The sequence below is a fragment of the Nicotiana tabacum genome, chromosome 16 (genome assembly GCF_000715075.1).
Source record: "Nicotiana tabacum cultivar K326 chromosome 16, ASM71507v2, whole genome shotgun sequence".
In the NCBI taxonomy this organism is placed as follows: Eukaryota; Viridiplantae; Streptophyta; class Magnoliopsida; order Solanales; family Solanaceae; genus Nicotiana; species Nicotiana tabacum.
The window spans coordinates 28,461,143-28,474,005 of NC_134095.1; the positions used below are offsets into that span (position 1 = coordinate 28,461,143).

Sequence of the window (12,863 nt, forward strand, 5' to 3'; positions counted from 1 at the left end):
ATCGCTACCAAACTGAACAACTTAGATGTAACCATTACCCATGATTTTCTTGTTCACCAATCTCTAAGGTCCCTTCTTGAGCACTTTAACCAACTTAAGACAACCTATAATGCATAAAAGGATAAGTGGAGTGTTGGTGAGCTTATTACTGTTTGTGTGGTAGAGAAAGGGAGGATCCAAAAGGAGAAAGTTGAGGGTGTAGTGAACTTTGTTAGTTCGTCTAGATCAGATGATTATCCCTCTTATAAAAGAAAAGGTGGACCCAAATTTCACAAAAAGAAACATGGTCATTCTCATCATCCAGGTGGTAATAGTGGTCATGCTAATAAGCCTGGTGTTAACCAAGGTCAGTCTCATAATTCTCTTGGTCCTCAAGCTGTAATTAAGAAAGAAATCAAGTGTTGGGATTGCAAACAAGTAGGTCATAAGAAAGCTGGTTGTCCTCTGAAAAAGAAATCAGGTAATCTTTTGGCTTTTGTCTGCTTTGAAACTAGTCTTGTTCATGTTCCTTTAAATTCCTTGTGGTTGGATAGTGGTGCAACTGTTCATGTAACCAATGACTTGCAGGACCTAGTAAGCGTCCGGAAGCCAAAAGAGGATAAAGTCAGTGTTGTTGTGGGCAATGGACTCAAAGCAAAAGTAGAGTTTATAGGGATATCTATTTTACCTTTTAAAAATAATTCTAGTATTTGTTTAGAAAATACTATTTTTGTAACGTCTATGAGAGAGAAATTAGTTTCGATTTCCCTTTTGGACAAAGCTGGTTATTTATTTCAACAAAATAATGGTATTATTAGAATTTCCTATAATTCACATGTTGTTGTTGATGCTTTTTTAAGTGATGGTCCATATCGCTTGAATATATTGAATGAAACTTTTTCTACAATGCATGTTGAAAATATTGCCCACAAAAGGTCTGCTATGAGTAAAACGTCTTACCTATTATGGCATAGGCGTCTTGGTCATATTTCTAAAGAAAGAATTGAACGATTGATAAAGGAAAATATTTTACCTGTTCTTGATCCAAAAGATTTTGAAACTTGTGTGGATTGTGTTAAGGGTAAAATGACCAAGCATAAGAGAAAGGGTTCCATTAGGAGCTCCGAACTCTTAGAAATAATTCATACTGATATTAGTAGACCTTATGTATCTACTTTGACCAATCATAAGTATTTTATTACCTTTATTGATGATTTTTCAAGGTACTGTTATATATATCTTTTAAAAGAAAAATCCAAAGCACTTGATAAGTTTAAAATTTATAAGACTGAAGTTGAAAAACAACTTGGGAAGTCCATTAAGATAGTGAGGTCTGACCGTGGTGGTGAGTACTATGGAAAATATGATGAGCATGGTCAATTTATGTGGCCTTTTGCTTTATTTTTGCAAGAATATGGGATAGTAGCACAATATACCATGCCAGGTACTCCTGAGCAGAATGGTGTGGTTGAAAGACGAAATTGTACTCTCATGGAAATGGTGAGAAGTATGATATCAAGAACTAGCTTACCTGGGTCTCTTTGGGGTGAAGCCTTAAAAACAGCTAGCTATATCCTGAATAGAGTTCCTACAAAATCTGTCTTAAAAACTCCCTTTGAGCTATGGACAACCCGAAAACCTAACTTGAACCATTTTCACATTTGGGGATGTCCAGCTGAAGTTCGTATTTATTTACCCACAGAAAAGAAAACTGATCCTAAAACTACCAGTTGTTTCTTTATAGGCTATCCTGATCACTCTAAAGGTTTTAGGTCTTTCTGTCCTGGGCATGGCACTAGAATCGTTGAGTCTATTAATGCGAAATTTCTTGAGCATGATGTTTGTGATTGTGATTGTGATTGTTCATGTGGTAAAAAAATTGTATTGAAAGAGAATGAAGTCATTGTCCCTGTACCTGTTAGACATGAAAAGGTGGTAAACCAACCTATTCATGGGGGGAGAATCAAGGGAACAATGACGTAGATCCCATAGTTCCTGAACAAAATGTACACAATGAACCACTTCGCAGGTCACAAAGAGAAAGAAGGTGTGCCATCTCTTATGATTTTATCGTGTATGTGACTGTAAATCTTAGTGATACTGGAGAACTGACTGATCCTTTATCATATGCTCAAGCTATTTCCTCTCCATTTGTTGATAAATGGCGCGAGGCAATGAAAGATGAAATGCGCTCCATGGTACACAATGGAGTGTGGGAGTTAGTTGAATTGCCTGAAGGTTTTAGACCTATTGGTTGCAAATGGATGTTTAAAACTAAAAGAGACTCTAAGGGAAACATAGACCATTATAAAGCAAGGTTGGTTGCTAAGGGTTACATTCAGAAAGAAGGTATTGATTATAAAGAAATATTTTCTCCTGTTTCATCCAAAGATGCATTTAGAATTGTGATGGCTCTTGTGGCTCATTTTGATTTAGAATTGCACCAGATGGATGTTAAAACTGCTTTCCTGAATGGGGTCTACTTGAAGAAGTTTACATGGTTCAACCTGAAGGATTTAAAGAAGCTGGTAAAGAACATCTAGTGTGCAAGCCTAACAAATCCATATATGGGCTTAAACAAGCCTCCAGGCAGTGGTACTTGAAATTTGATGAAATTATTACAAAATTTGGATTTGTGGAAAATAAGCTTGATGAATGTGTTTATCTCAAAATAGCTAATGGCAATTTTATTATTATGGTTCTCTATGTTGATGACATTTTGCTTGCCACAAATGATTTGGGGTTGATGAATGAGACCAAACAATTTTTGTCTAGGTCTTTTGATATGAAAGATCTTGGTGAAGCCTCTTTTATTCTTGGGATAGAAATTAAAAGAGATAGGTCACGTGGTTTATTGAGTTTATCACTTCATTCCTACATTGAGAGTGTTCTTAAAACTTTCAATATGCAAGACTGTAGACCTGGAGTTGTACCTGTTGTAAAAGGAAGCAAACTTAGCAAGGATCAATGGCCGAAAATGAAGTTGAAATGAGAACTATGAAAGATGTGTCATATGCAAGTATTGTTGGTTGTTTGATGTACATACATGTTTATACAAGGCCTGATATTGCATTTGATGTTAACATGTTGGGAAGATTTTCTTATAATCCTAGGTGGGCACATTGAATGGCTGCAAAGAAAGTGATGAGATATCTACAACGCACCAAAGACTTCATGCTTGTATATAAAAAGGTTGATGATCTGGATCTTCTAGTATATTCAGATTCTGATTTTGCAGGTTGTCAAGACACTATGAAATCAACTTCTAGGTATATATTTATGTTGAGTGGAGGTGCTATTTCTTGGAAAAGTGAGAAGCAAAGTATCACTACTACATCTACAATGGAAGCTGAGTTTATTGCTTGTTTTGAGACTGCTTCACATGCCGTATGGATGAAGAATTTTCTTACTAAATTGCAAATTCTGGATTTTATATCTAAGCCAGTGATTATTTTCTGTGACAATAGTGCAGCTGTGTTCTTCCCCAAGAATAACAAGAGAACAAGAAGCTCTAAGCATGCTAGCCTTAAGTTTCTTAAGGTTAGAGACATGGTAAAAGAAGGTGATATATGTATTGACCATATTAGCACAGATTCTATGTTGGTTGATCTTTGACTAAAGGTCTTAGGCCTGTAGTGTTTAATGAACATGCTAAAAATATGGGTATTTTAGAGTCTTTTGATGTGCTTTAGTCAGTGGGAGTTACTTTGTAATTGCTGACTGAGATATTGCTTTTGATAAATTCTATTTTTCTGCATGCTTGTGTTATTTGATACCTGTTATGCTTATGACTTACATGATAATTTATTTATTTTTTATTTTCAATTGGACATTGCATAAACTCATGAGATCTTTGAGTCTTGCGGCTTGTTGCCTTGATTATCCCGGGTAAGGCACAAGGGAATCCTCCTGAGGTGATATGATTTTGTGTCACCTGGAGGCTCCTGAGGTGATATGGTTATAATATCACTTGGAGGATTATTTCTTTCTAAGAGGTGTGAATCTATTCACCTTGATTAGAAAGATAAAATGCTTAGCACACATGTTTGATCCATGTTGATGGAAATTCTAGCATATGTGGTCGTAGATAGAATTCATACCTTAAAATGGTGTGATGCCTGCTACGATTCATTGTTAGTCTTTTCTATTGAGACTGAATGGATTATTATATGGGTCATTCTATCCTTGGCTATGTGAGTAATGTGGCCACAGTAGAGTCTAAAATCCTTTTTCAAAACGGTTTTCTTAAAAACTCAAATATTTAAAATTATTTTCTTGTCCTCAATTAACGTTGGCGTCCTAGTGGGAGAATGTTAGAATTTGGACTTACGTTAATTGGTTATAGCCTGGAAGGATAATGACATGACACAAGTGGTGGATAAATAAAAGGCCTAATATTAAATATTGTGTGTGTGAATAAGTGAAACCCAATAACTATTGGTATGTGATGAGTAGTCACTCTTTATAAATAGAGGTCAACCCCCCTTTCCCTAGCTATTAGAAAACCCTAGCGTATTCTGCCTCTTGAATACGTGGTAACGGTAGGTATCCCATCAGTCAAGTTCTTCGGGTTGTGAGAGCGCGTAGCTAGTGGATTGTGGAAGTTGGTCCCAGGCTTAATCGTCGTTTGTTGTCGCTGCTGAATACATGAAGTTTAACGGTACGCTTGCTTAGACTCTAACTCTAGATTGATTATGTAATTGTGTCTTAATCTCTACTATGGTTACAAATTAATTATCTTACATAATTGTTGTTCAATGTATAGTAAATGGTTACTCTCACTTCATGCTTCACTAATTAAAAACCAATTCGAGATAGATGCCATGAGAATATCGGGAGATGCTTGAAATTCTATCAGTTTGTTTGATAATTGTGAAATTTCCGTCCAATAATTAATGCTAAACATCAAAAAATCCTTGTAACATATTAAACATAAAAAAATGCATAGATCCATCAGCGAATAAAGTGATCTTTCTCATCAGTTTCAAGTAGTACAAAACATAGAAGAGATTGAAAAGAAGTTGGGAAATGGAATTTTAAAACGCAACGTAGACTTTGGCCCCTATTGAGCCTATGTTTGAGGTCACTTTCTGTTTGCACTATTTGTTGTTAGTAAATTCAGAAGCATCTTTCATGTCTCCTTGTCCTTGTACAAGAAATAAACTTTGAATGAGAATAAGTCACCTTCTTCACATGTATAGCAAATATGACTTTGATATGAAGTTCTATTTCAAGATGTGGAACTTTGTCTGCCTCTAAAATATATATGAGGTACCCTTTGAAGTCATTAAATACTTATTAAGTAGTAAGTAAAATATGGGCAATTTGGTGGTTTAAAATTTAACTAACGCAAATACTAGCCAATGACATCATAACATAATCCTTAAAGTTGAGATATTGAGATTAACTCTCGTCAAACTACGTTTTTGCATTAACAAAGTGTAAATCGTACCAATACTCAAAAAAACAAGGTTATAGTAGCACATAAAAACGTTTTTTTTGGGATCTTTACATAAATAGTCGGCTCTATTTACTGTTTATTTTTTCTAGCCATATACCTAGATTATACATTGACCATACATAATTATACACATATAATGCATAAATTATGCATATATTATACATCAAATGGCTATTTATAGTTCAAGTGATTGGGTGAACGGCTATTTGGATTAATTCTTCTTCTTTTTAAAGGAAAAAATAGAGAAAAAACAAAAATAGTTTACAATTGGTAACTGAAAAATAGTCATAATTTCAAAAATAATCGAAATTTAGCCACTTTTTCCATGTAAAGATAAAATCCGAAAATATTCCAGCATAATATGCTGGAGTTCGAACTTTTTACATATGAGCTTCCAGCATATGTGCTGGAATTTTATAATGTGCTGGAGTTCCAACATAATATGTGGGAAGTTTATATTCATGAGTTCCATAATCCCACATATTATGCTGGAACTTTCTGTGTGCTGGAGTTCCATAATTCTGCATATTGTGCTGGAACTTTCCGTGTTTCAGCAAAACAGTGGTCATTTTTCAATGACTTTGCAAACACTGACTATTTTATGATTATCAGTCCGAAACTGGCTAGCCAGTACTACTTTCACAAAATTATAGGAAAAATGATACTATATAGCCGCTGTAAAAATAATAGCCGAAAATATATATATATATATATATATATATATATATATATATATATATATATATATATATATAATTTATATATTTTTTGTATATATACAAATTTTATACGCTTTTTCGACTACCAGATATAAATAATTTCATACCGGGCTAAAATCGATAATACCCAAAAAAATAGTACCAAAAGAGAAGGTCAATGCATGAAAATTAATTTGCCATATGAGAAATTGCATTTACGTTGTTCAATACAAAAGCAATCTCTTTCAACTTTCAGTTTTCGAATAAAAAGCTAGAGTACTAGACAAAAAGCTATGGCATAGTAATCAATCAATACTAAGTGGGCCTCTACTCCAAAAGAGTCACACTCTACAGAAAGGGCCTGGTCGTCCGGTACCAACAGTTGCTACTATATGCATTGGGCCCCATGGCCCATGGGCCGCTCCCCTGTCCTTAAACCTATCCAAATTATTACAAAATCAAAGAAATTTTAAAATCTAGCATTTTCAAAGCCGTGCAAATCGCTGACTCTATTCATCGACTTCCTCATTGTAGCCACTTTAGCTAGTTTTTCAGCTGCTCTCCAAGCCGATGTAGGCGTTAGCGGCTCGCCATTTTCATCTAAGAACAAACCGATTTCCCTCTCGTTCATTCTCTGCCGTTGGATCAATTTTTGTTGCTCTATCTGCTTTTGATATTGTTTCCTCCACTGCACTTCGGTAAGCTCGGCTTCTAAGCCTCTAACATACTCGTCTACAAAAGCCGAGCCGGATTGTATCAACAATGCTCGAGCCGATGATAATAATTGCATCGCGCTAGATAGCTCGTTATGCTCGACTAATCTTCGAGACTCAGCGATTGCTCTCGTAGTTATGAAGAGATTCCTCAACCGTTCGATCTTAGGAATGGATGATCGAACGGATTGAGGTCTTGGAACCAACAAAGAATGTTCTCTTCCATATACTGCTTCTTGACTTGCGGGGTCCTTGTAACAGCATCTAACGGATAACACATGGTGTGACCCATTAGTCATTGTTGGGACCTTTACTTCTAATAGTAACTCTCTTTCCTCCTCGGCGTAGAGATCACCGAGCCGAACACAGCTCGAGCCGAGAACAGTTGGCCGACCATTATAAGAATAAACCGCTGCCACTTCAGCCGGATCCGAACCGGAAGAAAAATCCAGCTGGATTTTCAGATCTTGAACCACAACACTCAATAAACCGCCAACACATTTTGAGAAAGCATCTTCGGCCGGTTCATAGCTGTAGCCAGCTTTTTTACCAAAGCCAGAAGAGTGAACCGGGATTTCTATATGACCAAAACGGGTGGAAGACACGTGGGTGGAATCTGACCGTCGATTTTGAGTGTTACTTCCCTGGATTTTCTCATCTTGACCGTCCGATAACAGCATAATGCTAGCCACTGGATTTCTCTCCCGCCGATCTTCAAGTACTTTTGTTGCTTTCCTCAAAGCTTCGCCCATACAAGACCCTTGGCTACAAACAAGCCGGTCAACAATGCGCCGAGCCGAGCGTTGACCTTGTTGAGTCATTCTCCTCAAAGGAAGTAACCTCTTCGGCGTAGCCGAAAAAGCCACGATAGAAAGCCGATCAGCTGAGCCGAGAGACGAAATAACCAATCTCATAGCTCGTTTTAACATCTGAAGCTTAGCTCCACTCATGCTACCGCTCACATCCAACACAGTCACCAAATCAATCGATGCACGCCGAGCCAGGCCTAGAAAATTGCCCGGCCCGGTATTAGCATTCCCCGCCGGAGACATTGGTGGAGGTGGTGGCGCTTTGACCTTCACTACAACAGCGTAAGTTTCATGAGTTCTCCCAACTGAAACAATAGCAGCTTCGGGCATCAAACTAACTTCAACACCTCTGTTATTCTCTCTTTGATTAGCAAATGCTTCATCACTTGAAATGGGATTCACGAAAAACCCACGAAATTCTTCAACTTCTTCTTCATCTTCATATTGTTCTTCATTTACTTCTGGTATTGGAACAAATTTAGCTCCTGCTCTAGGAGTCAAAAGGGGTTCATCATCATTATAAGCTTTGAAATCACACTGCTGCTGCTCTGGTTTGTAATAAGTTTTCACATTTGGTGACAAAGTTTGTGTCTTTTCTTGTTTTTTGGTTGGGGTATTGGGATATGATTCTTGTTGTTGTTGTTGATCTTGGTGTTGTTGAAGTTTATGAATGGCTAAAAGGGGTACATCTTTCCAAGTGGAATTACAAACAGGACAAACCAAATTGCTCTGTTTTCTAACATGAGAAGCAATGCAAGGAAAATGAAAAGTATGAGAGCATTCTGCTGTGTATATTGCCATTCCTTGTCCTGATTTCACACTGTGTACAAACTCCACAGCTTTGCTGCAAATATTAAAAACACAAAAAGATTAGATTTTTAACCAATAATTGAAAAAAAATAGAGAAATGGTATAGAAATAAATAAAAGTATCTTACTTTGGAGAGACGGAGTGTGTTCTTAAGAATTGAAAAGGGAGATCTTGGAGAAGATGGATTGGAACCAAGAAAACTTCTTGGGCTTTTGGTGTTAGATTTTGGGGTTGTTTTGCAATGGAGTTTGGGACTAATAAGGCTGTTGATATCATTGGAATTTGCTTTATTGGTTTTACAACGCAAACGAGGAGTAGAAGGATTGCTACTTGATAAAAAACCAAGCTTTGTACAGCTTCTTGGACTAGGACTTGGGCTTGGGATTTGTTGTCCATTTTGTTGTTGAGAATCTTGTGCATGTTTATCAACAAAATGAGGTTCTCTATCTCTTGGGACTGTTGTGCAAAAAGCTCTTCTCCAACCTGTTCCCATTTCTCAAATATCAAGATTCAAGAAACTATAGTATTTGCTGTTTAGTTTTGATGGTTATATCATACTCTATATGAGAAGATGATGCAGAGTTATAAAGTGAAAATAGTGATGGATCTGAAGAAGTTGACAAAGAAGACAAAAGGGTAATTGAGAAAAAGGCAAAAGAAAAAGATAGAGACAAAGAAACTAGAGGTGGAAGAAGGGAGAAGAGAATTGAAGATATAGAAATCTCAGCTCAGACTTTATAAAGTCAGAGCCTTTTTCTATGCCTTTTTTTGCTCTCTATTTATTTTTTGCTCTGTTAGAACCAAAAAGATCGCTGCATCTATAAAGAGCTTGAGATCTGTTTCTTCTTCTCTTGTACTCTGTGTGTGTGTGTGTCATATAGGGAGTTTTGAGTAGTCTTGTTGATTGAGTATATATACAAGTATATATATTCCTAGAACATGGTGTAATTATTTTTGTGGAAAAAGTTACCTGGTGCTTGGTTGTTTTTTGGCATATGGATTGGAAAACTTGAATAAAATACAGTAAAAAAGAGTGGTTAAAACAGAATTGGAAGTTTGCCTCTATTTTTTTGGAAAGGTCAACGGTCTCTCCAAGAGGACTTAATTTATTTTAATCTCTTCATGATTAATGAAGTGGTCAATTATGATTGATCATATGACAATTCACATTTAAGACAGGATTATTATATGTTATGATATTGAGGTGACAAAAGGAAAGTTCAATTAGAGTTGCCTTGTCTCTCGAAATTCATTAATAATACCATTTTTGATAACAAAAGAGAATTCACTTCAATAATAATGTCTTTGGATCTGACTCCTCTAAAATTATCTTGAGATCTTTACACATATAGCCGATCGTATTCATTGTTTACTTTTTTTAATCATATACAGAGATTATACATTGATTGTACATGAGCATACACATAAAATACTTAAATTATGTACATATTATACCTCCACCGGCTATTTTTAGTTTATGCGGTTGGATGAACGGCTAGTTGGGTTAATTCTTCAACCTTGGTTAATTTTTTTGATTTTCTACCACAAAAAATTTATTTTAGATCATTGATATTGATTATTGATTGAATTAAAAAGGATCGATTATTTTTATGCCATTAGTTTTCTTTTTGAATGGAAATAAATTCGTAGAGATAGACTCAACATATTAAGTAAAAAAACATCAAAAGAGAAATAACATATGCTTGTTAAAAATGGAAAGTAGATGGTGGTAATGTATTTGATGTGAGTGAAAATTTTATGAACTAAATAATCACTAGTGATTTAATTGAGTTTTAGTAAGATGCTTGTCTTGAAATGATATCTTGTGATGTCACATTGATCTAAGTACAATAGAATTTCTCGTTCATAAAATAAATAAATAAATAAATTTTCTACCTTTTTGTATGGATTAGACACTATTCCATCAATCATCATGCATAGTACCTCGAGGTTCTTTTGGAATCATGATCTCACCTCTGCCAATGAACAAGCCGACCGTCCTTTATGAAGTTTCAAAAAAGTGAAGAAAAAGAAAATAAAAAAAATTGTTAATTTTTTTCAATTTAAATATTTCTGTATACACTTTACTTGATAGATTTGCAAATACCTAGCTAGGGCTAGGGTTTGTGCATAAACAACAAACCGAATGTGTTTTCACAAGTGTATCCGGGGAGTAGTATATACGCAGACTTTACCCGTATCCTGCGATGATAGATAAATTGTTTCCGATAGACCCTCGATTAAAGACAAAACGAAAAAAATCAATGGCAATAAGTAGTAACAACAACAATATATTACGAAACACATGCAAAGTTTCTACCAAGACTTTTGTAGTTTTTCTGGTAATTAAACATTTCATTAATCACCAAGTAAAGAATTTTTGGAACGGTCATATTTGACTTGCCATAGTTTCACTCATTATGGAAGAGATATAAAAAAAATTAATATGAAAATAAATTGTATAACTGAAAGAGTATAAAACAAATTACTACTAAAATAAGATATAAATAAACAGATATTGAAAATCATAATGTAATTGTTGCCTATCATGTCAAAATAATTGATTCCTACCAAAAAATTTCAAAAACTCTACCAAAAATCTGGCATGATTATCCCAATCAGCACTGACATCTTGCTTTGATGTATAGGTCAAAAAAAACCACATTTACTTCTGCTACTGTAAGTGTGAAAAAAGCAATTTTAAATGTTTATGTACTAAAAGGCAAAATTTACAGCTAAGAGAACCTATTGTAGGGGAATAGAGTGGTCATTTGTGTGAAAATTCTTGATCTTTGAGTCATTAATTAGTCTTTAACATACATTTATTACTCCTAACATTTACTAGGTCTAGCATCCCAAATTAAATGTCAAAAAATCAGAGCCAGAGCTAGACTCAGACGCTATCTACTAAGTAGGTAAACGTTGTCTATGAAAGAAGTGTCAGTTCTTTTCAGACCGTTTTGTTTCAGGCCGGAACCAAAATGTGGTTCTTTTTTACTCAAAATACGAAAATAAGTGTTAAAAAAAAGTTACCAAACTATATATAACGCCACAAAAAGTGGCGCTATATATCCGACGACCTGCTGGTGCCGGACGCGTTATATATAATAAAACTGACATATCTTACATAGCGCCACTATTAGTGGCGCTATACCCCTTATTACCTGACCCCACCAATAATTTTTGGGTACAATAATTCAAAAGCGTATAAAGCCACTTTTTGTGGCGCTGTATACAAAAAAAAACCTCCCCGGCTAGCCATTTCCTATATAAACATCGTAGAATCGCCACAACTTTATTCAAAAAAATTTTTTAACTCTTGTTGGTTTCTATTGTTGTTAAATTCTCCAGCATTTTTTCATTATGTCTAAAGAACGTAGAATAAGAGTATCATTATATTGAGGGGGTGAGGTTGTGATGGAGAATAACTCTGTGGGCTACAGTTTACCTGCTAAGTGTAATGTTAAATTGCCACTTTCAATGGAGTACGAAACATTGATATCGTTGTTATGCAAAAAAATGAGTGTGAGAAAACGTTCAGTGATACTCAAAGTAACCGGAAGATATCCGTATTCTGTTACGCCGCAAGGGGTTGCTTTTTTACTCAGAGTTTAACATCGACGATGATGACACTTTGAGTGATTTCCTGAGGACTCCGGACGAATGCCGGAAATTTCTTGTAATCACAATGTTGGAGATGTACATGAAGGTCGAAGACGTTTAAAAAAACGAGGTTGTGCGTAGTAGAGATAACTCCCAGTCATCGGGTGGTTATTCTGGATCAGTTTTTGCCGGACATGTTCCGGATGAAAGATTTTTTCTTGATTTAAATTTATCACCGTCGGCGAATGAGCAGCGAGAAAATAATTTATACCCTGCTTTCCATAATTCACAAGACGAGTGGTAAACTTCAATTTTCATTTGTGTTAATTATGTATATTTTTGGCGTATTGAATTTGTATTAACGCTCATATATTTAATAGGGGGTACCGGCCGGATATGAATTTTACAAGTGGCCCATCCAGTAGTCATCACTTAATTGAAAACGTCCATCATGAAATTTCATCACATTACGACTTGTAAGTAAAGTGATATAGCCATATGGAAATCATTTATTAATTCAGTAGCTTATAGTTTTGTTGGTTGTGCAGTGAAAATGAGCAAGTTGAACCACCCGTACTCACTCAATTGACCAAAAACGACGTATTACATCGGGATCTGGCAGATGCACAGAGTGAGGAATAGAACAGTGATTACGATAACAATGTCGATGAATCCGAAGACGAGACACCCTTTTTCGTGAGGATGGTGATGAGCAAGATGAGGAGGAAGGACCTGATTTGAAGAGAGACCCCCCTAGACGAAGAGTGTATGAGTGCGAAGTGCCATTTCA

At 35.6% G+C, this 12,863-nt stretch overlaps 2 protein-coding genes across 2 annotated transcripts; one reads left to right on the forward strand and one right to left on the reverse strand.

Annotated features, from left to right (window-relative positions):
- Nucleotides 1-3,105: 3,105 nt before the first annotated feature.
- Nucleotides 3,106-3,594, forward strand: LOC142170184 (secreted RxLR effector protein 161-like). Its single transcript, XM_075232022.1, has one exon. It carries the CDS (start codon nt 3,106-3,108, stop codon nt 3,592-3,594), a length of 489 nt encoding a protein of 162 aa, XP_075088123.1.
- Nucleotides 3,595-6,324: 2,730 nt separating this feature from the next.
- LOC107781928 (E3 ubiquitin-protein ligase WAV3-like) lies at nt 6,325-9,348 on the reverse strand. The gene is given in 3 exon segments (XM_075232672.1): nt 6,325-8,480; nt 8,482-8,504; nt 8,598-9,348. Coding segments are annotated over 3 exon segments (2,262 nt in total). The 5' UTR covers nt 8,964-9,348; the 3' UTR covers nt 6,325-6,607.
- Between the last annotated feature and the right edge of the window lie 3,515 nt (nt 9,349-12,863).